Below are 27,892 nucleotides of genomic sequence, written 5' to 3'. Positions count from 1 at the left end.
GCTGGCGTGAGTTAAGACTTTGGAGATTATGGGACAGAGCGAGTGCATTTTGCATGTGAAGGGGACATGAATTTGGGGGCGGGGACAGAATGCCATACACTCAACTGTGTCCCTCCAAAAGACATATGTTGAGGCCTTTCGTAGTCTGTTCAGGCTGTTCCAACACAAAACACAGACTAGGAGGCTTATAAACAATAGGAATTGATATTTCACAGTCTGGAAGCTGGCAGTCAATGTCAAGTCAGCAGCAGATTTGGTGCGTGGTAATGGACCACTGCCTGTTTCATAGACAGCACCTTCTCATTGTGTCCTCACATAGTGGGAAAGACAAGGGCACTCTCTGGGTCCCTTTCGTAAGGGCACTAATACCATCATGGGGGCTCTACCCTCGTGACCTAACAACCTCCTAAAGGCCCCACCTCCTAATGCCATCACAGTTGGGGAGGGTTTCAGGATTCAACATATGAATTTGGGGGCGATGCAGCCATTCATATAGCAAAAACTTAACCCCCAATGTGACTATATTTGGGGATGGGGGCTTTAAGGAATAATTAAGGTTAAGTAAGGACATAGAGGTGGAGCCCTGATCCCACAGGATTAGTGGCCTTGTAAGAACAGACCCCTGCAGCAAGCTCATTCTGTCTCTCCACCACTTGAGGACAGTGAGAAGGGGCTGTCTGCAAGCTAGGGAAAGGGCAGGAACCTGACTAGCCAAAACCCTGATTTTGGTCTTCCCAGACTCCAGAACTAAATTCCTGTTGTTTATGCCATATCAAAATACCATAGGCTGGTATTTTGATATGGCATCCTGAGCAGATGAAAGCATAGAATTTAAATCTTCCCTCTCGGTAGCTAGAACTGCAGACAAAAATATCAGTCAAGTCCAATTATCTGAACACGATTAAAAACGAACTACACGACACATTTAGAGCTCCGCATTCAAGAGCAGTAGTACACACACTCTTTTCAAGTGTGAATACAACTGACATACGTTGAGTCATAAAACAAGATTCAGAAATTTCAAGGGAATGAAACCACTAAGTATTTTCTCTGACCACAGTGGAATTAACCTAGAGATCAGTAAGAAAAATACCTATTTGAAATTAAGGGGCCGGCACAGTGGCTCAGGTGGTTGGAGCACCATGCTCCTACGGCCGAGGTCGCCGGTTCAATTCCCACATGGGCCAGTAAGCAGCACCCTCTGCAGCTAAGATTGTGAACAATGGCTCTCCCTGGAGCTGGGCTGCCGTGAGCAGCCATGGGCTGCTGTGTACTGCCCCGGGCTACCGTGTGCTGCCAGGAGCAGCCGGTAGCCAGTGTGAGTGGCCAGCAGCCAGCAGAGTGGCTGGCAGCCAGCAAAAGCTGCTGTGAGCTGCTGTGAGCAGCCGACCGATGACCAGCAACCGATTGCCTCAGCCGGGGAGAGCACAAGGCTCCTAACACCAGCATGGGCCAGGAAACTGTCCTACACAACTAGACTGAGAAACAATGGCTTGAACAGGAGTGGGGCAGGGGAGGCAGAAGGGAGTGTAAAGAAATTAAGGCACACACGTGCACATAACCCGTGGTACAGAAGAAACCATAACAGAAACTAGAAAATATTTCAAACTGCATACTGCAATTACGTCCAAGTAATTGCCGCAGATAAAGCAGTTCTAGATGAAAATTCAGTTTTTGATGAATATTGAGAAAAGGAAACAGCTGGACATCAATGATCTAAGCTTCTACCTTATGGGGGGAAATAAATCTTAACCCCTCCCTCATATCAATGGCAAAAATCAATTCCAGGTAGAGTGTTGATTTCAGTGTAAAGGATAAGACAACATAAACTATAGAAGAGTATAGGAGGGCTGGCCCGGTGGTTCAGGCGGTTGCAGCTCTGTGCTTCTAAAACCGAAGGCTGCTGGTTCGATTCCCACATGGCCCAGTGGGCTCTCAACACAAGGTTGCCGGTTCAATTGCCTCGAGTCCCACAAGGGATGGTGGGCTGCGCCCCCTGCAACTAACAACGGCAACTGGACCTGGAGCTGAGCTGCGCCCTCCACAACTAAGACTGAAAGGACAACTTGACGTGGAAAATGTCCTGGAAGTACACACTGTTCCCCAATAAAGTCCTGTTCCCTTTCCCCGATAAAATCTTTTAAAAACATACACATATAGGAGAATATTGTTATGATCTTGGAATAGGCAACAATTTCTTAAACAAGACACAAAAAGTCCTAACCATAAAAATGTCAAATGGGACAACATAAAATTTAAGAACTTCTGTTTATCAAAATACTCTAAAGAGAGCGAAAAATAAGCCACAGAACAGGACACAGTCATATTAAATGTGATAAAGGACTTTTATTAGTCAGTTTATATCCAGAAGGCCAGCAAAACTAATTAGAAACAAACAATCCTAATAGTCAAATGGGCAAAAGTCTTGAACAAGCACTTCGAAAGTAGGCCACCAACGACAAGAGGACATGTGAAGAGGCAGCAGGTGTTGGGAAATGCCCACCAGCACCGGTGAGATGTGGAGGGTGGGTGTGGAGCAGACACATGACACTCTCTTCCTGTCCGGTCATTTCTAGTGACACTGAGTTCCTAGGTGTATACTCAGCAGAAATGTGCAGCATCGCACAGAAATGTTTATCTTCACACCAATCAAAATCGCTGGACACTGGACACCACCCAATCGCCTCCAGCAGTGGAATGAGACACGAGTTGTGGTACATTCACATAGTAGTGAGAAGGCACCACATTGCACACAGCTCGTGGATGGATCTCTCAAACATTTTTAGTATATGTGCTACCGAAGCGAGCACGATCTCTCAGACATAACGTGAACGGAAGGCGGCAGACATTAAGGAACACTGTGTTGGGGGCCCAGGCCGCCGCGCAGCAGACATTTATTACGCACAGTCCTGGAGGCCTGTTGGGTGTCTGCTGAGAGCCCACTTCCTGTATCAAATGACCACCTTCTTGCGGTGTCCTCACATGGCAAAGGGGCCAGGCACCCTCTGGGGTCTCCTCTACAAGGGCACTAATCCTGTTCAAGAGGCTGCACCTTCATGACCTAGTCACCTCCTAGAGGCCCCGCTTCCAAACACCATCACACTGTGGGTCCACAACAAATACACAGTGTAGAATTCCATCCACACCGAGTTCAAAAACAGGCAACAGTAACCTACGATGTTAGAGGTCAGCATCATGGCGGGGGCTGAGTGGTGCTAAGTAGAAGGGGCATTTGGGGGACACGTGTGTGGCAGTGTTGACCTGAGTGCTGGTTACATGTGTGTCCACTTTTATGAGATTTCACCTTTCTGTACACTCATGACTTGCACGGCTTGGGGTATATGGTTTATATTTCAATAAAAAGGTAACTATGTATTAAAACAACACACAAATGTGGATGTTTGCCTACTGGCATGGGAGTTTCTTCGTCGTATGAGGAAGGTTACGAAGCAATGCACATGCTGTGACCCACGCTGGTACGAGCAGTGCACATGTACAGAAGGACACACTCAACATCCATTTAAAAGGATTTATTGAGATGCACTGTGTGCCGACGGGATCACCTGGAAGACGTCTCGGCAGCTGTACTGCTTCATGCGCGGCCCCAGCACATGCACTGCCACCTCTGGTCGTGCACGGCTCTGTGCGACCCACGATCTGAGCCGAGGGCAGTAAGACACCACTAACACGATGCACAACGGTCACTTCACAGGAGTACAGGGGTGACGTGTGTGCTCTATGGGTGGAGAACTAGACCTAGCTTAGGCACACCGTGCCCCCAACCGATCACGGGTTGGCACTGTGGACACCACTAGGGGACACCTAGAAACACAGCCTACTTCTAGAGGACAGACACGGGCAGTGACAGTGGCGAGGGCAACCCGAGCGCGTCGGTGTGTGGAGCCCGCAGGGAAGGGACCTGCCGCCTGCCAGGCAGAGCGGGACGGGCGGGACGTGCATTCGCATCTAAGTGCGACTCCTTTCACGCACGTTGTCCCTCCAGGATGCTCACACTCACAGTTTCCCAAACAACGTCTGCGTCATCTCCAGATCGGGAAGACCTTCTCTCCAACCTGAAAAAGAACAAAGGTCCCATCGTGAGGATTAGAAAACTGATGCACACAAGGGGCGTGGACCAGCGACCGCTACTCTGATCTGCCTGCACAGGCCGTCCCCGGACTAGCAGCACAGCACAACTATGGCCGAACATCGTACCTTCTGTGACGTGGGGTCATGCCTGGAGGTGACGGACCAGCGCAGAGCAACGGACATGTGCCTCCTCCATACCGGGTTCCGCTGCAGCACCACCGAGCCTGTGACCACGTCCCCAGTACAGACGGGGACGGGCTCGTCCATCATGAACAATACCTGCTTCCAGTGGGTGGTGCTGCAAGACACAGGTGACATCACAGCAGCCTTCCTAGGCCCCACGACAGACTGGGCCCAGTGCAGACATGGCTCTTGGCACTGCTCAGGCCCCAGGAGGGACGAGGGCAGCTCACCAGGTGCTTGGGGTGCATGGCAGACACAGGGCCCTGTGCGGTGCCCATTGCCCGGCCCTTCCAATGGTCAGCCACCTCCCATCCTGGAACAGCAGGTGTCTACCCCAAGTCACGCTGCTCCTTCTAAGCCGCTGATGCCCACGGTTCTGGTTTCCCCAGTTAAGGAAGAACACACACCAATGAAACACAGTTATTTCTGTGAAAGTAGTGGTGCATATAAGCAAGAAAGCTGTACCGCTGGAAAAAGGAGCTGTACCATTGGGGACCCTGTAGGTTCTCTAGGCTCTGGCAGCGACATACCCACCATCCTTGTGCCCCAAGCACCTGGCGCAGCCCCGTCACATCCCACTGAGGCGCCCACTGCTCCTCTCCCCTCCTTGACTCTTGGGCCACCTCACCCCCCACCACCATGCGGGGTGGGGGGGTGGTCTTTCCCAGCGTGTATCCTCTGGCTCTGCACCCTGCCCCCTGCCCACCCCCACCTTGTCCCTGATGCCCAGGCACACACCGCTGGCCCTGGTTTCTAGGGGAGCGCTCACATCTGTGCGGTGGTCCCTGGAGGGAGGGCTGGCCGCAGTCCCAGCCCTGACACCTGCACAGGGCGCTCTGGGCAAACATCTCCTGAGCCTCTCTCCTGTCACAGAGCGACAGCCAGGGTCCTTCAGGCACAAATGCCGCAGCCAGCATCCCCACCCTGTGCCTTGCCCACTTCCACCAGACCCCCATGTCCAAGGCGGGCACGAAGGGGAGGGCAGTCCCTGGGGACCGTGAAAGGCCCCAAGGCAGGCAGCGTTTCCATGGGCAGCTGTGCCCAGGGCCATCAAACACAGAGCAGGCTTCCCATGTGGACCAGTGTCAGCCACAATGTTACCGCACACAGCGTTTGCCTCAAGAAACATGTGCCTCTCCAAAGCCTGAGGAAAGCGCCCGCGGACTCTGCTGAATGAGAAACTGCAGCAGCGCTCAGAACAATGCAGGCAGTCATGGAGCTCCTCACGCAGCCGGGACTCACCCACACCACCCCCGCTGGGGACCAGGTGGCCAGAGAGATCGTAGGTCGGAATTCAGTAGGACTAGGCCCAAAACACAAATGCACGACACCTGGAAGGAAAACCATGGCCCCATGCACGAGCCTCCACTGCTAGCGGAGGAGCAGACACTCACGGGTGGAACGGTCCCGTGCTCAGCACCAGCTGGGGTGCACCTTCCTCCAGGTTCTGGAAACGGACGCTGAACCAGGCCGTGAATCCGTGCAGAGTGCCGGCTTTCTTGATATCAAAGCACAGCTCACCCTTCATTGTCTGTTCAACCAAATGGACAAGCAAATGGACATGGCATCATAAGCACGTGACTCCAGGCCAGCCCGGGACTCCACATGACTCAGCAACTGTTGTTCCGTGTGGCCACACTTCACAAACCCCACCACACTGCACGGAACTGGGAAATGCACCACCCACTCCAGTAACCATGAAACGAACATGTAACCTGTTCGTTTAGCTGAACACATCAAAAAAATACCAAATTTCCCCCCAGGCAAAGTATTAAAACCTGCGTCGTAAATTCAAATACAGCACATAATCAGAAAAGATTTCAAGTAATCTGGGCTTCATTTGCCTAAGTTTCTGCCACCAAATTCATATGCAATACTTTCTCTTCCCAGTTCTTCGCACAAAAAGGAAGTGCAAGACTGGGTCTCTACAAACTAGCCAGTCTCAGACATTCAGCTCCTCTTGAAACTGGGGTCATCCTGAACTCACGCGCCACCTTGTGGCAAGAGACAGTAAGTAAAAGAAAGAACTAAAAATTTCACCAATGGTAGCTTAAAAAGTTTAGAAAAATATTTCAATTCGAATTCCATGAAGTGGGATAAAATTTATTTAAATCTGAAGACGCTGGTAAATTAAACATAAATCCAAAAATAACTGAAGCTGTTAAAGAGATTAATTATAAAGAAAATAATGTAAAATTATAAAAGACGAAATCAGAACAGACACAAGAAAAGAGAGACTGGAAAAGCAATAGCACAAAGTTTACAACTCCTGACGTCTGACGTGGGCGGAAGCGTTCTCTTCTCACCTCTAGATCTGCAACCTGCACTGTCCTCATGTCCAGCTGTAATATGGTGCACGGCTCCGACAGACAGTCTTCTGGTTTCAAAATGTGGTTATACTTGGGCTTCGAGAAAAACTCCTTAATTGCTAAAGATCTAGGGAGAAGGTCAAAGAAATTGCACAAAATCATCAACAACATCTCAGGCTCTGAAACGTGTGTGACAACAAGATGTGCTTTTTCTCTTCTGTATCAGCAGGAATTCTGGACCCGTCTGCAGCCCTTTCCCAGCTCAGGGTCCCCGCCTCCCACCCAACCTGAGCAACATGCAGTCCAAGTGTGCGAGTGACGGGGCACTTCCCTTTGGTTCTCTTCATGGCGTCTGGGCACACAGAAACCAACCTTCATCTAACCTACAAGATATGGGGCTGCTTTAGTGTACTGTGTTTTTTAGTTTTATAACCTATTTTATTACAAAATGCGTATCTATTACACAGCAAATAAAGAAGGTATTCCTGTTCCAGGATGGAAGGCACCCACTTGAGCCTGACTCTCAGGAGAAACACAGCTTGACCTCCTGCATGGCTCCTTTGCGGGTCATCCCCTGTCTCATACCCTGTTTCACAGGCTGAACCCTGTGCTTGACAGAAAATAATCGATTATTCACCACAGAAATGTTTCAAAAATTGACCACAGCAGTAACTTCTGAAATAGCAAATAGAAGTACTTCAATAAAGTATTGAAAGTACTTTATTGAAAAGTATTTCAATAAAGATGTCACTGTATGTACATATTTTAATGATTTTTTTCTAATGATAAAAATAATTATGCCCTTATAAAGAATTTGGAAAATATAGAAAAGTATAAAAAACAATTTATATCCCCCATATTCCTGTCGTAGCATTTTGATAGTTGTTTTTCTCCCCATACACGTATTGATACACATTATTTGTGCAAAACTGAAGCCATTCTGTTTAGACAGTTTGTGTTCTACCAATTTTACTGTCTCTTAACTCTAATATCATTAGATATTCCTAAAAACACTTGTGTTTCTTTTTTAAACAGCTGCAAAATACTCCATTGGGTGGATATACGGCAATTTAACCCCGTTCCTATGGAGAGCCATTTGTTTCCAGTGTTTTTGCATAGTGACCCTGGGGAGAATAGTCTCAAGCAGGAGGCTCTGATGGGAATGGGCGCCTGGACGCTGGCCTGCAAGGTCTGTGCAGACGGTGCTCATGCCGCGCCATCACACCTGAGCTCACGCAGCACAGACGGCTACTTTAATTTTTGCTCATCTGGTGGCAAAAATCACATTCATTATAAGTTGCATTTTAATTACTAATGAAGTTGCAGTGATTCTTTTAAAATACTTATTGATAATTTGTGTGTGTGTGTGTGTGACTTGCCTATAATTTCATTTGGATATTCACCTTTTTCTAGTTGACTCCAAGGTCAGCCAGTCACTTTCTCTAAGTAGTCCTTGCCTTTTTTAATTGTATTTTTGTGGTTTTCTGACACATAGATGCTGTATATTTTTATAAACTGAAGTCCAGCACCTCTTTCTTCGTTTCTATTGAGTTTTTTCCCACCTAGAATCTGACACACGGTGCCCCATGGATTCCTGTAGTTGATACGATGTTTTAACACAAAACTCTTGAACCCACATGGAATTACGTTTCAATATCCGGTGTGAGAGAAGGTAAGAATTTCTCCGAAGGGCTCAGCACTGTCCCAGGGAAACCTACTGCCTCAGCCCTCACAGCCAGCGCTTCCACTGACCAAGCTTCCTGTCCTGTCTCTTCCTGACACAGGACCACACTGCTTAGGTTACTGTGACGTCGTCATAGCTATTGACACCCAGCAGCGTAAGAACCTCCTCACTGCTCTCTTCATAACCTCCCAGCTCTTCCTCCCATTTGGCCCAGAGAACCTACAGAACAGCACTGTCAAGGACCTTCCCTCTCCTGTCCCTTTGGGATTCAATGTTAACTGGTGAAGATTTCATACCTTTACACTACTATTGACCCCGAGAACACCTGCCAAGAAGGACTCCTTACGGTTGACTGGGCCCAAATTCATAACGAGACTCGAGCAGTCGTTGCTGACACAGGCCTCTCACTCAGACTGCACTTCAGGGAAAAACCCCAGGTTGAGCTGCCAGCCTCCTGCACTGCTTCTGCGGCCTGGGTCAACACTTATAAGAGAGCGCCTAAGATCGAAATTCCAACACTGGGCTGAAGGCCTGCCCTGTCCAATTGGAATTGGGCAACTATATCCTCATTTGCATCTTTGCCGACCAATCAGAATATGTGGAGCCAACCAATCAGGACAGTGCTATCTGGACCAATCAAACTGTGAGAATTTGGATTCTTCATTTGCAGGAAAAGGGACTAATCAGGGGCCAGGTGTGGGACTTCTCTCTATATAAGCCAGCCTCTCCAGTCTCTGGAGCACCATGGCCACCTTTCCCCAGTTGTCAAACTGTGCTGTTTCAATGAATAAAGTCTCTGCCATGCTGCACCCCAAACTGGGGACTCCCATTGGTATTGAATTGGCAGCTGTGATTTTCAGCTGACATTATTGTTCTTTTTTTTTATTTTTTAAACAAAAACCAAAACAGCCCAGAAGCCCATCTTGCATATGCAGCAGGTGTCCAGGCCCAGGTGGCCCTCACTGCACCAACGGAAGTTCCTCCCAGTTTCTGACAAACGGGGCCCTGCCCTAATTCCTACGGCACTCTCAGATGGGAAAGTGGACAGCTTACGCCATCCTCAGAGGCAACAGTGAAAATGTGAAGGCCTAATCAGGAAATCATTTTATGTTAAAACCTACGTCCCAGCTGTACAAGTGTGTCATGTATTCAAAACCAAGACACCAGCTATTCTGAAGCTTTGCTTCCTCTGCACAACGTCAGGAATGACTTCACTGATACATTTCCTGGTCCGTATTATAAATGTATAGCTCTTCCTGGGAACACACATTTGTGTTTTAATGGCCCACACCCCCATATAGGCTGGCCGCATTTTAAACATGACCTTATTTTCCCTATTATATTTGGGAACTTGCATTGCCAGAGGCACTGCAATTCCCATGACATCTTTACCAGCTAACAGGCACAGACGCCAGCGTGCGCGACTCTCAGGCACATGAGTAAGTCGTGCCTCGCGGCCAGTTCTGCAGCAGAGCAGGCTGGGCCGGAACACCCCACACACACTCACTTGAGGGCACTGAGGTTGAACTCGTAGGCGTTGTCCCAGAAGAGAACCTTGCTGCGGTAGTCCTTGTCCGCACTGCAGGGTACGAGGTGCAGCGCAGCCGTGGTCGGCCAGATGACCCCGTCCTCCTTCAGCCACGCGTCCCGGGCGTACAGGATGGACTCGATCATGAACTCAAACTGCACAGGCAGGAGACACACGGGAGCCACGGTGACCGGAAGCCATGCCTGCAAGGCCTCCCCATGGCAGCCAGTCTGGGAGCCTTAACGAGTTTCATGCTCGAGAACACTGCCAGCCGACACTCCTTGGAGGACTTCCCTTATATGCACACACTCACGGTCACCTCCCATCAAAGCCTGGTTTTGGTCACAGCAGTTTGCATTTTAATTAAGACTTGTGGCTAAAGGTCAGGAGAAGCCTCACTCCCATCCCACCTCAGTCAGTCAGGAGTTAGCTGCTCCTCCCTTTTTAAGAACCCCTAAGTGCTGTGGGTTTCAGTTGTCAAATGAAATCGGTTTGGTCTGGGGTCTTCTCAGAATAGTCTCAACCCTTTGACAGAAATCACTTTTTAAAACCATAAAAGGTCAAAGCAGGAATGTACTTAAGTCAGGAAAGTGGCCAAATGCCACCTTGCCTCCCTCAGAACACTGCGGGCACAGGTGGTATGTATGTGTCACCTACGAACCAAAGACCGTGCCAGCGAGTGGGGCGGGGGCCAGAAGCCCTGTGTCCTGGAGCGCATGGGGAGCTATAGAGGGCTTTGTTCTCTTTAAATAACCTCAGAGAGGTGTGATAATACACATAATACATGTTCAGCATGAAAAACTATAGAAAACTCAGAAAAGCACAAATAAAAATAAAAATCATGAGTAAACCAAGCACCCAGAAGGAACCATTGTTCCCGCTGGGCAGTTTACCTTCCAGGATCTTTCTTCAAACACACACACACACACACACACACACACACACACACACGTGAAAATTCTTTTTGTAAGTTTTAATTGTATTTTTTGAATTATCATACAGTAAATCCAACCCCTCCCAACTTCCTCCTTTTTCTCCTGTGTTTGCGAGATTTGCCCATGGCTTTGCTATAGCTTGATTGTCCCGAATTTCATTTTTTTGCTGTTCCTGAATAAATCTGTTTTGCTGCCAAAATAACTGACTTTTAGCTTATAAGACCAACAATCCTGTTCCTTTAAGTTATTGAAGTTAAGTATGTAGCGATAGAACCAGAAAAGAAATAATGATAAATTAAGACCGGGTCAGTGGTACTTCAAATTCTGGTTGTTTTTCCCAACCTGCCTGATAAAAAACACAATTTTCAGACTTCTCCACCAGCGCCTTCCTGCATCCAGCCCTGGGTGCACAGCCATGGGGCGGGGTGCCTACTAGCCCCACCTGGGACTGAGGCCAGGTCAGTGCTAGATGCACTTTTAAAACTCAAAACAGGAATCACACCACAACACTCCTTTGTGCTTTTTTAAAAAACCAACAAACTGTCACCAACTTTTCCGTTTATTAAGAATCTTTCTGAAACATAATTTCTAATGGCCTCAGAGTATTCTCTTATATGGATTGCCACAGTTATTTCTATTTTTTCCAATTTTCTTCCATTTTAAATGATGTCGCCATGAACATTTTTGAGCATGAATCTGTGTACCAATCTGATTATTTCCTTAAGACAATTTCACTTGATAATTTTTAATGCTCTTGACATTCCCTGCCCTGTTTCCCTTATAAAAGCTATACCAACCCAGTGCAAAAGGAAGTGAGGCAGTGTCCCAAAACTTCCACACACCGGTGTCATCAGGCATCAGACGGTTTCTCTACGTGTGACAACTCAAAAGCATCGAGTTACTTCTTTATTGGTGACAACAGACAATGTTCCTGTGTCTGCTTCTCTGTCTTTTCATGCCCCTTGCCACTTTCCTGCACTTGTTCATTGTATGCTTTTCTTATCGCCTTACTGGAGCATTTATGAACCAAGAACATTAGTCCTGTGTCATATACGCTACAACTGTTTATAGCTTCAGCTACCTTTTAACAATCTATAGGTTGGTTATAGTTTTGTAGTTTCATTATGGGCTTGGTTCTTACAAAGACAACCTCATTCTGACATCACATAAATTTTTAGTAATTGTTCTGTTTCTTTTTAAAAAAACTCTTAACTCTATAACCCATTTGGAATTTATTTTAGCATACAGTGTGAAGAAGAACCTAGCCATTTTCTGCAAAATAATCAATTGTTTCAGCAGCTTCTTTGGATGATTGTAAACCCTTGCCTCACTGATTAGAAAGCGCCCCTTATTATAAACTCAATGCATCTGTATTTGGGTTTGTTTCTGGACTTTCTGTTCTGTTCTGTTCCATGATCTCTATCTTATTTCTACATATCAGCAACAGAGTAAGGAGGAGGGTGGGAGAGACAGGGGACCTGACGTCTGAGGAGCTCTGAGAACAGGCAGGGAGCCATGCAGAGGATGCTGGGCGGGCAAGAGGCATAGGACAGGGCGGCTGCAGGGACACGGGGAAGGCCAGGTTAGCGCCACCTCATTTGTGCTCACCCCTGCCCCCTGCTGGACAGTCAGAACTGGGAAGCGCACCAGGGGGTTTGGCTTTAATGTGACAACCACACCCCTCCTGCGGATTCTCTACTCAGGACACTCTCAGGCGGGGTCCACACCTGCACCTGCACATGGACTGGAGCTGCCAACCTCACAAGTTGAAGACCAGCTCTACTGCCCCTCCGTCAGCCTGCAGCCCACACCAGCCAGTATCAGCTTCCCAGCGCGGCTCCTCCACCTAAGGGACGTGGGAGTTTCCACCCAAGTCAGTGAAGACGCCACCCTTCCTGAGCACCGGAGCCAGGCCCCACCCCAGCCCGCTGCCCCACACCCCATGGTACTCAGATTTCTGCCAGCTGCTCCCCTCGGCCCCCAGACCCTGCGCTCTAGGACCTGAGCTCTACACCACCACTGGCTGCCTAACACATGGCCAAGTCCTGTGGGCACAACGCACCTGAAACCAGCTAACACCCCACGGGGACACAGAGTCCGGGCCACTGCCCCTGCCAGACACCACTCCCCTCTTTCCCTCCCCTTCTTTGCCTCCCACCCCTCTAGGAGCAGAGCTAGACACCTGGCAGCCAAGCTCCCTGCAACTGCACTGGGCATGTGGACACATGTCCACCACAGGCTGGCCCCTTATGTCCCCATGGCCAGAGGGAACTTGATAAACATTTACACTGGGGTTTGGGGGTCAAGGGCCGATGTGCACTTTGTGGATTAACGGTGCAGTTAGTCCCTTCCCCGTGTATCATTTCGTGAGTCCACAGATGCTATTAATAAGCTAAAACACACCACAGATGTTGAGTCTACTCACACTTTACTTTCAGACAACATCACTGCAATGGAGCTAAAGGCCCAGTGTCACCTGCTGTCATTTCCCTCATCTTTGCATCTTTGAGAAGCCACGGGCAACATTCATAGGTACGAGCTTATTATTTACACAGGTCTCTCGCTGGAAACTCTGGCTACATTCCCCTCACATTGACCCAGATGTCATTTTTCGGGCTTTCAGAGACTAAGCTGCAGACTGGGAGGTTTCATTCAGTCCAGTGTCTTAAGTCCTGAGCAGAAGGGACTAGGCAGGCGTCAGAGGACCCCCTGCATGCCCGGCTCCACCCACCTGCCAGCTGCCTCAAGCTCAATCTGGAATGTGATCAACTGAAGGTCGGGTGTGCGCAGAAGCAGAAAACTACACATGACCACCATGTGAAGCGTGGTGCGGGCCAGGCGAGTCTCACTTTCCTTCAGTCGTTAAACGGGGGCTGCTGGGATGGGGACCCGGCTGGGAGGAGACACTGCGCTGCTGTCAAAAAGCAGCCTGGCACACTGAGCCCTGGGTGTTTGCAGGTTCCCAAGGACAACAGTTTATGTGAACATTAGTAAGAATGTTCCATTTGACCCAGATTTCTTATAGTATTTTTTAAATCAGCAAAAAAATCACGACATCGACCCAATGTTCATGTGAGAAATCCGTCACATCTGACCTTAGGAAGTAGATCAGAATTGACCATGAATTGTGAAGACTGCAGACAGCAGCCCAGCCGCCGCTCAGGGGCTCTGCTGCCCCACAGCCACCCATGGCCCGCGCCCCTTACCAGCAGGCAGGTCCCCATCCACTCAGACACCAGCACGTCCACCTTCTCGGGAAGCACCACCTCCTCAACCTTCTGCTGGAACACCGTGATGACGTCGGCGAAGCCATTCTGCATGACCAGCTGGCCCGTGTGCTGAGCCATCTCGCTGGCCTCCACCGCATACACCTGAGCGTGGCACAAGCGTCTTCAGTGCCCATCCGGCCCTGCCCCGCGCCCTGCCATCGCCTGGGCTGAGTCAGACCCAGTGTGGCAGACGATGGCAGGCGGCAGGGACAGAAGCAAGGCTAAGCGCTGACCGTACTGGCGGGGCCCTGGAAGGCTGCACGTGACATAGCAGCACCTTCCGCCCAAACAGAGGCCTCCCGCCCACGCATGTGCCCCAAGGCCGCTGTCCGTGCACGCAGCCACACCCCTTCATGGACACTGCAGGTCCTCGTCATCCGACTGAGGACAGTCAGGCTTTCAGGACATTGGTGGCTCCTGACACAATTTCCACTCCAGGTGCTCGGGAGGGGACCTGGGCACCATGCCCTGGTTCCAACAGGATCTGGACTCCGCGGTCCCTGCAAACCAGGAGCATCATCTGCCTGTGTCAGGACCACACGGGGCTGCAGGTCTGTAGAGGCCAGTCATGCTCTAGAGGAAGAGTGAGACCTGTCCCGCCCCTGCCAAACACATGCACACGTGGACGGTGACCCACACGCACATACACGCGTTTCTGTATGTAACTGAAACGACCAGCATGTGTGGCCGGCTGGCGTCCAACTCCCTGCTGTCTGCGGGATCACTGAACCAGCGTCACAATCGCTGACCGGCGCTGGCTGGACCATGCCACCCGCTTGACCCACACGGCACCTCCACGCGGGGGGCACAGCTTGGAGAGGAGACGCGGCCAGAGGCCACTAACGCAACGAGGGCCCCACTTACCGCTTTGGGCTGTGCGTAGTGCGCACAGAAGAGGCTGATGATGCCGGTACCGCAGCCAACGTCCAGGATCACCTTGCCACGGAGGGACTCTCTGTTCTGCAGGATCACGTGGTGGTACTTAGTTGTTCGCGGCTGGTCTGTCAGCATCTCCAAGTGAAGCTTCTGGACAAAAAGCACACGGCGAGTCACTGCCCGTGACCCAACTCTGCTCCGTGATGGCGCACAGGCCGAGCCCACCCCCTCCATCCCAAACCTAAAAACATGCCACACAGAGAATTAAGAGTCGACAGTGAAGGAATGAACTGGAAGTTTGCAGACTGCTTCCGGCTCAGTGGGGTGCTGCCTGCAGGTTCTCTCTGCACCTCCCATGACAGAAACGTACAGAAAATCAGTAAGGTCAGGCCTGCACTATCAACCAACTTAGTCAAACCGATGTGTACACTTCACCTAACCATTTATAGTAATAACACACAAAAACATTCAAGAACAGTTTTACAAGAAACATTCACAACCTTGTACAATCCAAACCTCTAAACTCTGACAAGACATAAAACAAGGCTTAAGAAATGGGGAGCGTTAGTGTAATATTACAAAGATGTCATTTTGCCCTAAATTAGTGTACACTTCCCATGTAAAAGCACTTACAAAGCCAAACAATTTCGCACGGAGGGGAGAGGGACAGAACAAATGATAATACATCAGTTTCAAAAAAAATAAACAGCCAAGGCTACCATGAAAATGCTAAAAATTGGAGAGCTGCTCAAGCCCTTGCTCTCCCAAATGTTACAAAGCTCCAATAACGAAAAGCGTCTGGAACTGCAGAAGAAATAAACGAATCAAACAAACAGAACAGACTCTAAAAACTTAATGTGTAATAAATGCGCCTTTCTACATTGTCAGGAAAAGAGGAGTCAGTATGTGCTGCTGGAATAGTTGGATATTTGTGGGGAAACTCAGTCACAATTTTACCTTCTTCTGCACAACACGTGAACTCCTGATTGATTTAAATCTTTCACTGTAAAAAATGGAATCAAGAAGTCCTAAAAGAGAGCATCGGTATTTATGATCTTGCAGTGAAGAAGCTCTTTAAAAGTAGGACAAAACCCAGAAACCACAACGAAAAAGACAATTTTATTATATAAAAAGTTCCAGGAGAAAAACAGTGTGGCATATGTATAATTAATACATGTCATGAATACAGGCTAAACTGCTTATCTAACATTTAAATCGACAGAAATTTTAAAAAGTGTGCAAATTATATGAACGTTTTCCCAAAAAATGAAGAAATACAAAAAGTCAATAAAATATTAAAAGATGATCAACCTAACTTTAAAAAATGGAAATCAAAATCAAGAGATGCCCTATTTCACATTTAAGACTGGGTTTTTCCACCTTGAGGCTCTCTGGGAGGGAAATAAGACTCACACACTTGGAGATGTACAGTCAGCGCACCTTTGTGGAGGGCAACCTGACAAGACCCACCAAAGACAGACATGCGCACATCCTACGAATATGCTCAGTGGAAGTTCTAGCTAAGTTCCGCAGGACCCGTGTAGGAGGACGTCCAGCACAGCATGGCTTGTCATGAGAAAAGGCCACTAAATACTCAGTGTCCACTCATACGATCCTTTTAAAATTAACACAACACTCTGCAGCCGTTATTAAGGACAGACCTTCAAAACAGTACAGCTGCATGAAGAGAACAAGGTGAAAAGCAGTCTGTGGAACTGTTCCCTCTCCATAAATTTAAGACACTAAAACCACTGTTGCTTAGCCTTGGTTCTAGAAGCCTAAGCAGCTGCTGAGAGGAACCGCGAGGCTGGCAGGCTCTGTAGGGTGGGGTGCAGGGTAAGGACAGATGGGACTTTGGCCTTTCTCACTACACAGAAAGCCCTCACCATGCAAAGTCACGCCATTTAACAAGAAAGCGTCATGCGCAAGCAGCAGTGCGCTGACACAAACCGATGGCCACGCGGTACACAGCCATCATACATGCGGCCCGGCTGCATCGCTGTGCCTACATCAGAGCTCTTCATTCACTTCAGCGTTTTTAACTGTGAAACATGACAGACCTCCGGAAAGGTACACCTGATCAAACACAATTCTACAGCAGCCAGCACCCCGGCCCTCCCATCCTGACTTTCAGGGAACCCCCCACCTGTGTACACCCATAAGCCATGTCTCTGAACTCCATGGGTATTCTTTGCTGTCTTGCTTCTTCCACTGCACGTCATGTTGGCACCCTTCATCCCGCAAGTATCCGTTTCTATCTAGTATAAATATCAACACGGCTGTCTGCACCACAGGGTCATGGGTCTTTATCCACACCAAGAAAGCAAACGAATGAGCTGGTTATTCCGACATATTGTTGTTGATTTATATAACTTTTTGTATTTAAAGTAAAATTTATTACTTTTCTCAATGTTCAGAAAAGTTCATCGTCCCATTGCTCAGATTCTATTTCTAAACCAAGGTCAACTCACTCCAGTCCATGGGCCAGTCCAGCCCAATACCTGCTTTTGGGTGGGCTGCAAGCTAAAAATGGCTTTTACATTTTTAAATGGTTTTTAAAGAAACGAAAGAAGAAGAATATGAACTGCAAAGGGAATACAGTCAATAATGTTGTAATAACTACATATGGTCTCAGTTGAGTACTAGACTGGTCGGGGGATCACTTCTTAACTTATCTAACCACTATGCTGCGTACCTGAAACTAGTAATATTGCATGTCAACCGTAACTGAAATATAAAAATCAAATGAAAAGAAGACTATGACACATGAAAATGATGTGAAATTCAAGTTCAGTGTCACACGTGGAGCTTTACAGAACCCCCCTGTGCTGCTGCTGTGTGTGTTGAGGCTGCTGGCACAAGACGGCAGGACTCAGTAGCTGAGACTGACTGGATGCCCGCTAAGTGCTGCTCTAACAGTAAACAGAAGCACAGAAGTTATTTTAAAAAGTCAGAACCGAGAATTAGAGAAGGAACCCCCACCAGTGGCTGACCCAGGAACCTGAACGCAGTACCAGGGTTCCATAGCTGCCAAAATACTCCTCGTCCTGCCACGTGTCTTCGGGATCACACTCCTCCAGATGCTTCCCCAGGTGGTTTGCGGGGATGTACCCGCAGCAGCCGGCGCGCTCGCCCCACCACCAGTCGGCAGTCGTTTGTCTCAGGATGAGAATTTTCTCTCCTCTCAGAAAACTGAGCTGGAAAAAAATATACAGAAGTGACAATTCAAGAAAACCCTGCAGTTTTTGAGGACACAAAGAAAAAACCGAGAGTTGTTAGATGGGCGGGGGCGGGGGGTGGGGTTGGGGATAAGGGGAAAGGTGAAGGGATTGGGAGGCGGCTGGTGGCCGCAAGATGGCCTCAGCGTTTTCTGGAAATTAATTTGGGGAACTTGTTCATTAATGTTGTAGGGGTTTTGTTGGGTATCCGATGGGCATGCGTCCTATTTGGGAGACCACCTCAGGGATGGTGTGGATGCCTGATCGTGGCATTGTGCACCAGAGGCTAAACATTAATGAATGCCAACTATAATTTTATGTGTGTCATGTGATGGCTGGGTGTGAGGTCGGAGGGATGGTGGGTGGAGGGAGGGGGGTTCACAGTGTGAGGGATGTAGATGGTGGGCGTCTAAGTATCACCTTGTCTTGTACACCTGAAACTAATAAAAAAATAATAATAGAATAAAAAAATAAATAAAAAGAAAACCTTGCAGTGCCATTTCAACCAACCATGGCTCTGTGATAAATCCCTATCACTGGGGCCCATATGACAGCAATTTCAAAAGGAGTCAGTGGGTAATTGTGCCAGCTGACAACTTACGAAAATGACACCAGGATGTAGAGATTTTGGGGGGACATCTACGTGAAGGAAGAGCACAGCTTAACTGATATTTTAAAAGGAAAAAGTAAACACCTTCAAACGGCTCAGAATGGACCGCCCAACGTGTGACTCTACTCAGCTCCAGCATCCCTGTTCCCAGGTAAAGCAGCCACACTCAGGTGGGCGTCTTCATTTCACAGCCATGATTTCCATTAACCAGGAGAGGCTCTCTGTCCAGGTCTCCAGCTGGAACTGGGCCGGCCGCCATGCTCCTCACCAGCTCCCTGTACAGCAAGCTCAGGGCCACAGTTCCTTAGGTGGGGACACAGACAGGCCACTCCTGGCCTCAGGCTGTCCACTGGCTGTGGCATGACCTCTGCAAGGCCCTACCTCGCTGTCACCGAACATGGTCAATGCATAAACGTGGGCATGATGCCAGGTACCTGCGTCTCGTCAGTGGCAGCGTAGTCCGCGATGGCCACGAACTCCTCGGGGCGCAGGCCTTCCAGGAGCGGGAGTGGCTCCTCCTCTCGGCACGCCACGGCCTCTGCTCCCTCCTGTGAAAGCCAGGGAGAGACCGTGGATGAGCCCTCCTCTGGCTCCAGGCCCTGCGAATGGACTCAAATACAGATTCACGGGACCCCCTCTGACCCTACGAACAGTCTGGTCAGCTTCACTAGCAGAATGAGGGGCCCACCTGACTCCACCTTCACTTGTTCTCTAGTACAATGTGATTTGCATCCTCAAGTGACCATCAAAGGAAGAAACAAGAAAGAGGTGACTGACCCCTGACCTTCAGTGAGAGTGATGCCCAGCCCCAGGAGAAAGAAGCCCTGACTCGGGGTGACTCATCAGATGCAAGGACAGAGCTGGGCGGGCCTCGCTGAAGACTGAGGGACGGTGCTGGTGACCTAGCACCACCGTGTGGCCTCACTGGACAGCACGGCTGCTCAGGACCCAGAAGAGGGCCCTGGACCTCAGAGGCCTACAAGCCGCCCGCGTCAGAAGGGGCTCGCCTAGAAGACATTGCTGGAGGGGGCAGAACCTCCAACCACCGCCCCATGTCACCAGAGCCAGCCCATCGATGCCATATGTACATTTAATCAAATTTTCCTAAACACAAATGTAATTCCTGTTCACTTTAGAAAGTGTGAAAGCTCAAGAGTACACAGAGGAAAATTAAAGCCATCTGTAATCTCTGTCACTGGTCACTTAATAACATTTATGTCCTTTCAGGCTTTCTTTCTAAAGTACAGATCACACATGCATACTGGGTGTTTACTGGGTTATACAATTCTGCCCTGACACGTTTTCCACTTACTGAGTTCTGAGCATTTTCCCTCGTTATCAAATATTCTTCTAAACACATTTTTAATATCTGCCAGTATCCATTCTATGAAATATTTATCCAACCTTCTAGTTCTGGACACATACACTGTTATAGTTTTTACTAAGTTACATGAAGATGAACTTTCCTAAACAGAAATGATTTTCTCTCTCCCTGGTAGTTTTCTTAAATTCCTGAATGTGAAATTGATGGATCAGGACGAGAGGTGCCACCAGCTGCCCACCATACAGGTGGTTCCTCAGACTCCCGTGAGGGCCAGGCCCAGCCAGCGGGGAACAAGGATGATTTGCCCACACCCTCCCTTATCAACAACAGCCATTCATCACTGTCATCTCTGCCAACCGGGTGGGGAGAAATTACCTGTCTTGGTTCCTTCCATTAGACTTTCTTTGATTCTCAGTGAGGTCAACAAGTCTTTTAAGTATTTATTGGCCCCCTTTTTAATTTTGCTAATTGTCTATCTCATTTGTACATTTTCCTATTATGATGATAACATGATTCACTTCAGCAGTGTGATTTTCTTTTCAGGCTGACCTCCATCCGTCCCTGCTCCACCCACGTCATCACCCAGTCACCACCATCCCCAATCCTTAGTAATCACCTGGTGTGTACCTTCTCGTACCTTCTCCCTGCTCATCACACACACATACACACACACACACACACACACACAGAGTCCTGCTCATCACACACACACACACACACACACACACACAGAGTTTTCCTTTTGATACAGTTTTTGTGAGGGACATCACAAACCCTTCTTTTTTAATTTTGCTTTTTTATTCACATACAACCTTGTAAAAAATTGCCTAACAGTTAGAATTCTGACTCATACTTTTCAATGGCGACATAACATTGCACGGCAGGAATTCCACCTAACTCGTCACCCTTAACTGATGGACTGTGTCCTGGTACCCAGTTTTCCACCACTGTAAACAACGCTGACACAAACATCTCTGCACATTTACCCTTGTTACATTTCACTTTTATGGGATACATTGCCAGAGCTTTTATTCAATATGTATTAGTCAGATTCTTTCCGTAAAGGCAGGAGCACTTCTCACTTCACCAGCAAGGCACAGAGAACCTGCTGCCCAAACACTTTGCAGCAACAGGCATTATCACGGTCTTTAGTTTTTTTCTAGAGTGATAGGTGTAAAGACCCCAGAAAAGTTAGCTATATGGAAAAACAGACTATTTCTACTTCATACAAAATACTTGTTTTTTGGAAATATGGAAGGAAGATTTATTAAAGTAAGAGGAGGGTCGGGTGGGCAGAGCCTGTGGAAACTACTGCCTACAAAAGATTTGTGATAGTATAAAGAAACAACAGTAATTACTGTGGTGTTTATAACATATATAGAAGTAAAATAGTTACAACAATAGCACAAAAAATATGGGCTGGTAAATGGAACTAATTTGGAGAATTCTTACATTGTGAAGTGGTCCGAAACAAGACTGGATGAGGTTAAGGATTCAGAGTGCAATTTCTTGGATAACCACTAAACTAATATAAAAAGATGCAGTCAATCAAAGAGACAGTGTAGGATAACAGAAAATACTTTATTAACCCAAAGGACAAAAAGAATGGAGGAAGGTAAAAAGAAGAAATGTGACATAAAAACAAAGCAAGATGTTAGACTTAATCACATCAGTCATTATGTTAAATGTTAATGGATTAATAAATACTCCGAGTAAAGGACAGAAATTATCTGACAAAAAAAAAAGAAATAAAAAGAGAACATGACTATTGGCGCCTTATAAGAGAAAACACTTTAAATAGGAGAAATTAGATAGGTTGAAAATATAGGTACGTATTTCTGTATGTACTGGCAACATTAATATGACAAAGTAGATGCAAGGCAAGAAGTATTAATAGGTAAAAAAAGAGATTTCATAAAAACAGAAGGGCAAATTAATCTAGAAAACAAAACTATCCTAAATATTTATAACAAATAACAGAGATTCAAAATATATGAAGCAAAAAGCAATAGATCCAAAAGGAAATAAACCAAAAAAACAGATCCACAATCACAGCAGAGATGTTTAAAGCTGATCTCTCTCAATAACTGATAGAATAGACAAAAAACATCACAGAGGATATAGAGATTTGAACAATACTAATAACCCATTTGATCTTCTTTCTTTTTTTGAAAAAACATTTTTTAAAATTTATTGGGGTGAATAACACATTTGATCCTAATGACATTTCTAGAACAGTACACCCAACAACCGCACAACACATATTCTTTGCAAGTGCACAGGGGACAGTCACCAAAATAGACCATGTGACTAGACATAAAGCAGGGCTGGATAAATTTCAAAGCATAGAACTGTACAGAGCATGTTATAGTTTGACCAAATGTAATCAAAATAAAACTAACAAAAAGATAAGTAAAATTTTCCAAATGTTTAGAAATAAAGCAACACATTTCTGAATAGCCCAGAAAATTTATAATTTCCATTTTGATATATTAGAAAGTATTTTGACTGAACAATAATGAAAATACAATGTATTTAAATGTGTGAGGTGCAGCTAAAGTAGAGATTAGAGGAAAAGTTTTAGCTTTAAGACATATATTAGAGAAAAAAAGTTTAAAACCAGTGATCCTAGTTTCCAGCTATAAATGCCATAAAAAGAGAAAATTAAACCCAAATAGAACAAAGGAAATAAAGATTAAGGCAGAAATAAGCAAATAAATGAACAAACAGAAAATCAACAAAGACAAACTGGTTCTTTGAAATGATAAAATTAGTAAAACCCTAAAAGAAATGATCAAGGGGGAAAAAAATGAGGTAAAACATAAATTGTGGCCATCGGACATCTCTTCTGTACTGGAGGGTGCTATCGCCAGGATGAACACAAATATTATTGAAATAATACTTCAATATTGACTTAACTGACAGTAAGTCAATAAGGAGTCAATTCATGACTCACAAGTCATCAGAATACTAAAATAACAAGGTACCATTTCTAACCTATCAGATTGACTAAAAAAGTCTGATGCTCTCAAGTGTTAGCAAGCACTGTGGACTATTGGCAGACCTATGAACTGGTAGACCACTTGGGAGAACAATCGATCATTATCTAGTAAAACTGAAAAAATACAATCCCTTCCACCTGCAATGCCATTATTGGGTATACACCCTAGAGCACATGTGCACAAGGAGACATGTACAAGGACGGTCATTGAAGCACTCTTTGGAATAGAAAAAACTGGAAACAATTTAAGTGTCCAACAACAGGGAAATACAGAAAATGTGGTGTATACGCAGTGTACACAGACCTATGAATTAATACATATTGTTCACATGAGGAACATGCTCTAGGAGCACCCTTTCAGACTGAACCAGCTCCATACACACACCAAGGAAAAATCCCCCAAGTAACATTAGTGCAAAAGGCCAGCTGCAGATGACACACAGAATATGATGCCACTTAGGCGATGCCTTGACCTTATGGTCTAAAAATATAAAAAATGGTGCAGAGCACAAAGATCAATTCATAATTTTAGTAGCGTTTGCCTGTGGAGCAAGAGGGAAAAATGGGACTGGGGTTGGGGAACAAATGTTATTTACATTTGTGTGTGTGTGTGTGTGTGTGTGTGTGTGTGTGTGTGTTTTCTGAAGCAAACATGACAAAACATTAACAAATTTTCACTTCTGTATAATATGTACTGGCCATTTCCAATATTATTCTGTAAATGTTCCAATATATTTTATATTTTGAAAAGAAAAATTAAACAGCTATGGAATTAAAACATTTTATCATTAATTTTAAGAAAGATTAATAAAATGACCCAACTATAAATAAAATTGCTATATATAAAAACTTTAATGAAATTAGATCATTAGAATGAAAAGAAAAAAAGAAATGTTAAAATTAACATCACAGACATGAAAAGGTTTAATTAAAAAAAATAATGTGGGCCGGCCCGGTGGCTCAGGCGGTTGGAGCTCAGTGCTCCTAACTCCGAAGGCTGCCGGTTCAATTCCCACATGGACCAGTGGGCTCTCAACCACAAGGTTGCTGGTTCAACTCCTCAAGTCCCGCAATGGATAGTGGGCAGCGCCCCCTGCAACTAAGATTGAACACAGCACCTTGAGCTGAGCTGCCAATGAGCTCATGGATGGCTCAGCTGGTTGGAGAGCGTCCTTTCAACCACAAGGTTGCCCGTTCGACTCCCGCAAGGGATGGTGGGCTGCACCTCCTGTAGCTAGAAAACGGGAACTGGACTTGGAGCTGAGCTGCACCCTCCACAACTAAGACTGAAAGGACAACAACTTGAAGCTGAACAGCACCCTCCAGAACTAAGACTGAAAGGACAACAATTTGACTTGGAAAAAAGTCCTGGAAGTACACACACTATTCCTAATAAAGTCCTGTTAAAAAAAAAAAAAAAAAAGAATAACCATAAAAAAAAAGCTTAGTATAAATAAAGAATGTAAACTAGCTCCATGATATACTTCATTTAAAAAAAAAAAAAATGTTGGGCCGGCCCGGTGGCTCAGGCAGTTAGAGCTCCGTGCTCTCCGCAGGCTGCCGGTTCGATGCCATGGGCATGTGAGCCAGTGGGCTCTCAACCACTTGCCAATTCAATTCCTGGAGTCCCGCAAGGTATGGTGGGCAGCGCCCCCTGCAACTAAGATTGAACACGGCACCTTGAGCTGAGCTGCCACTGAGCTCCCGGATGGCTCAGTTGGTTGGAGCGCGTCCTCTCAACCACAAGGTTGCCGGTTCGACTCTGGCAAGGTATGGTGGGCTGCGCCCCCTGCAACTAACAACAGCAACTGGACCTGGAGCTGAGCTGCGCCCTCCACAACTAAGAGTGAAAGGACAACTTGAAACTGAATGGCACCCTCCACAACTAAGATTGAAAGGACAACTTGACTTTGAAAAAAGTCCTGGAAGTACACACTCTTCTCCAATAAAGTCCGTACCCCTTCCCCAACAACAACAACAAAAAAAAATCTAAAAAAAGAAAAAAAAATGTTACTTGAGTATTCATTTGGTTTTTAATTTTACTTAATCAACATTCCTTGAAATTTTACTGCTAACCTGAATGAAGCTCTAGGTGTCCCAGGCAGAAAAGCAGCATGAATACATAAATCTTTTCTAAGGTGTTCGACCTGCCTTTAATAGATTATGCCTGGAAGTTTATTGAACAACTAAGAAAATGTGCTTGCTTAAACAGCACAGGCACCAAAAACGGAACCCTAGATTCCTAGGAAATGCTTACAATGTGGTTGGTGGTCATGTTCATACACCCAACAAAAGTGCCATCACTGTGGCTGATCTCAGCTCTGTAATGTTCATGTTCCCACCACCAGAACTGAAGTTACCTGCAATTCACTTCCGGGGCAGTCATCTGATGTTGCCATAGTTCTCTTAGGATGTGCTGCATCGCTGCCACTTTTAATGTTTCATTTTCCTCTCCATTTCTGCTTTAAAAGAGAGAATGAGAAAATGCTTCATTACATTGCATAATAATTAAGCTCACTTCTAAGGTCTGTGATAAAGGTCCTCTACCAAATGGAACTCAGACGTGTTACGTGTAATGAATGGAACAGAAATTAAATGTATAAACTTAATTCTTTACAAAAACAATGGAAAGCATTTAAAATTTATGAACTTCAAAGAAGTATGTGTTTTCTTTACTAGTCTGCTAGGTGTTACTCTTAATCACTGGCTGAAATCTGTTTTCTGTCAGATCACAGGGTTGATTTAAAACAACAATTCGATGTCAAATCTTTTCTTGGAATCTTGTTAGCTTTAATTCCAATTAAACTTCCCTACGTGGAGCTTTAAAATGTTTCCACTAACAGAAGCCAAGGTTTGCATCTTCCAGAGGCTTTGCCTTCTCATTCTCAATTCTCAATTCAGTGACAGTGTAATCTGCTCTACGTTTTGATATGTTTTCTCAATTATATAGCAAGTCTGCTTAAAATGAGTGCTTCTTTTGTAAATCAGGACCTAATACTTATTTTTGTGACATCCGTGATCACAAACACCAATGTACATACGTTGCATTTTCATTGTAAAACTGCACTGTAACCAGGACGGGACAGGGCCGGCCGAGGACCCGGAGGGCCGGGTTGATGGGGCGGGGCCAGAGCGGGGCGGGCCAGGTGAGCGGACCGCGAAGGGACGCAGACTCCGTGCACTGTGGGGGGAGCGACCCCAGGATCACGAGGGGCAGGTGGCCAACGAGATTGGTGTGAAAGTGGAGAGCGTCAAGGGAGGGCCGGGGCGCTGACGCAGCAGCGGGAGTAAGCGGGGGAGTGTGACGTCGGCCTAGGGCGGGTGAGGGTTTGGCCGGCCTGACAAGAGGGCGCGCCAGGAGGTGGGCGTGCCTGGGGGCGTGGCTCGGGGAAGGGCGTGGTCGCGGCTGCAGAAAAGGGGCGGGGCGCCGAGCTCGCGGGGAAGACGCGGGTGGTCTCGGAAGGGGGCGGAGGCCTCGGTCAGCCCGCTCACGCACACGCCGGGCGAGGCCCTCTCACCTGGCAGATCCTGCCTACGTGCGGTTCAGCCGCCCGAGCTGCCCACGGGAAACCTACCTCGGCCGCGTTTGTCCGTTGAGTTTTGCGCGGTCCACACAGTCAGCGCGGAGGGGCGGACGGTGCCTACCACGAGCCGGAGCCACAGCCCTCGGCCCGCGCAGGCGCAGTGCGAGCAGGACGTCAGCGGAGGAGGCCCCACCCTGGGCCGGGCCCCGCGCATGCGCGCGTGGCGCAACTGCTTCCAGAAGGGAGAAAAGGGAATTACTTCCTAACCGGTTCTCTGCAGCCAGCATAACACTGCGACACAACGTTAGCGGACACAACCCAGTGATACATCAAGGGATACATATCATGGCCAAATATGGTTTATATTACGTATTACATATTTATATTTAATCAATTAAATTTGTTATTTAAAAAAGCCTCACAAAGAAAATGCCAGCCCTAAATGATTTCACTGGCGAATTCCATCCAACGTATAAGCAAGAAGTAACACCAGTATTAACACTGGAAGACGACGGGACGGACGCGGCCCGGCCTGCTCCGCGCGGCGCTGGCCCGAGGAGCGGGAGCCGCCGGCCGCGCGCAGGCGCAGGTGAAGAGGCGCGCCCGTGGCCGCTGCGCCGGGGGGGGGGCCGCGCTGCGCCGGGGGGGGGGCGCGCTGCGCCGGGGGGGGGGCCGCGCTGCGCCGGGGGGGGGGCCGCGCTGCGCCGGGGGGGGGGCCGCGCTGCGCCTGGGGGGGGGGGGCCGCGCTGCGCCGGGGGGGGGGCCGCGCTGCGCCGGGGGGGGGGCGCGCTGCGCCGGGGGGGGGGGCCGCGCTGCGCCGGGGGGGGGCCGCGCTGCGCCGGGGGGGGGGGCCGCGCTGCGCCGGGGGGGGGGGGCCGCGCTGCGCCGGGGGGGGGGCCGCGCTGCGCCGGGGGGGGGGGCCGCGCTGCGCCGGGGGGGGGGCCGCGCTGCGCCGGGGGGGGGGGCGCGCTGCGCCGGGGGGGGGCCGCGCTGCGCCGGGGGGGGGGCACCGCCGGGCCCGGGGTCTGGGCGGGGCAGGGGCCCGGCGCCCGGCCGCTTCCCGACTCTGAGACGGGGAGCGCGGCCAGGGCACAATCCCGGCCTGGGTCGGAAACCCATTTATGGGCGACAGAAATGGCTGCTTGGGGATCAGGACCCCTTTCTCGCCTCTTCTGTGGTAACTCAGGTACCTCGCTGCGCCGGGGGGCGCGAAGCACTCGTCACTCCTCCCACTGGACAAACGGAAGCGGAGGGATGACGCTTTCCTCCGGCGGGGGGCGTGTGGGGGCCGTCAGTGCGCGTTCGTGCGCGCGCGCCTCGCAGGGAGGCGGCGTCCCAGTCC

The 27,892-nt window shown here is 48.1% G+C and overlaps 1 protein-coding gene across 12 annotated transcripts; it reads right to left on the bottom strand.

The window, feature by feature from the left end:
• Positions 1-2,323: 2,323 nt before the first annotated feature.
• Positions 2,324-27,892, bottom strand: PRMT2 (protein arginine methyltransferase 2). 12 transcript variants are annotated; one of them, XM_081024985.1, is made up of 13 exons: positions 27,741-27,892; positions 26,602-26,782; positions 25,387-25,485; positions 19,136-19,249; positions 17,888-18,070; positions 14,862-15,023; positions 13,935-14,099; positions 9,773-9,948; positions 6,579-6,708; positions 5,667-5,803; positions 4,216-4,387; positions 4,019-4,073; positions 3,517-3,657 (listed from the first exon to the last, which is right to left on the bottom strand). In XM_081024985.1, exons 3-12 carry the CDS (start codon positions 25,423-25,425, stop codon positions 4,041-4,043), a joined length of 1,311 nt encoding a protein of 436 aa, XP_080881111.1. In that variant the 5' UTR covers positions 25,426-25,485; positions 26,602-26,782; positions 27,741-27,892; the 3' UTR covers positions 3,517-3,657; positions 4,019-4,040. The 12 variants fall into 12 exon arrangements, with proteins under 12 accessions (XP_080881108.1, XP_080881109.1, XP_080881110.1 ...); XM_081024982.1 differs by having other exon boundaries at positions 2,324-4,073; XM_081024983.1 differs by having other exon boundaries at positions 2,324-4,073; positions 26,602-26,779; positions 27,741-27,862.

Source organism: Rhinolophus hipposideros (assembly GCF_964194185.1).
Source record: "Rhinolophus hipposideros genome assembly, chromosome: 2".
NCBI lineage: Eukaryota > Metazoa > Chordata > Mammalia > Chiroptera > Rhinolophidae > Rhinolophus > Rhinolophus hipposideros.
This window is presented reverse-complemented; position numbering and strand designations above follow the sequence as displayed.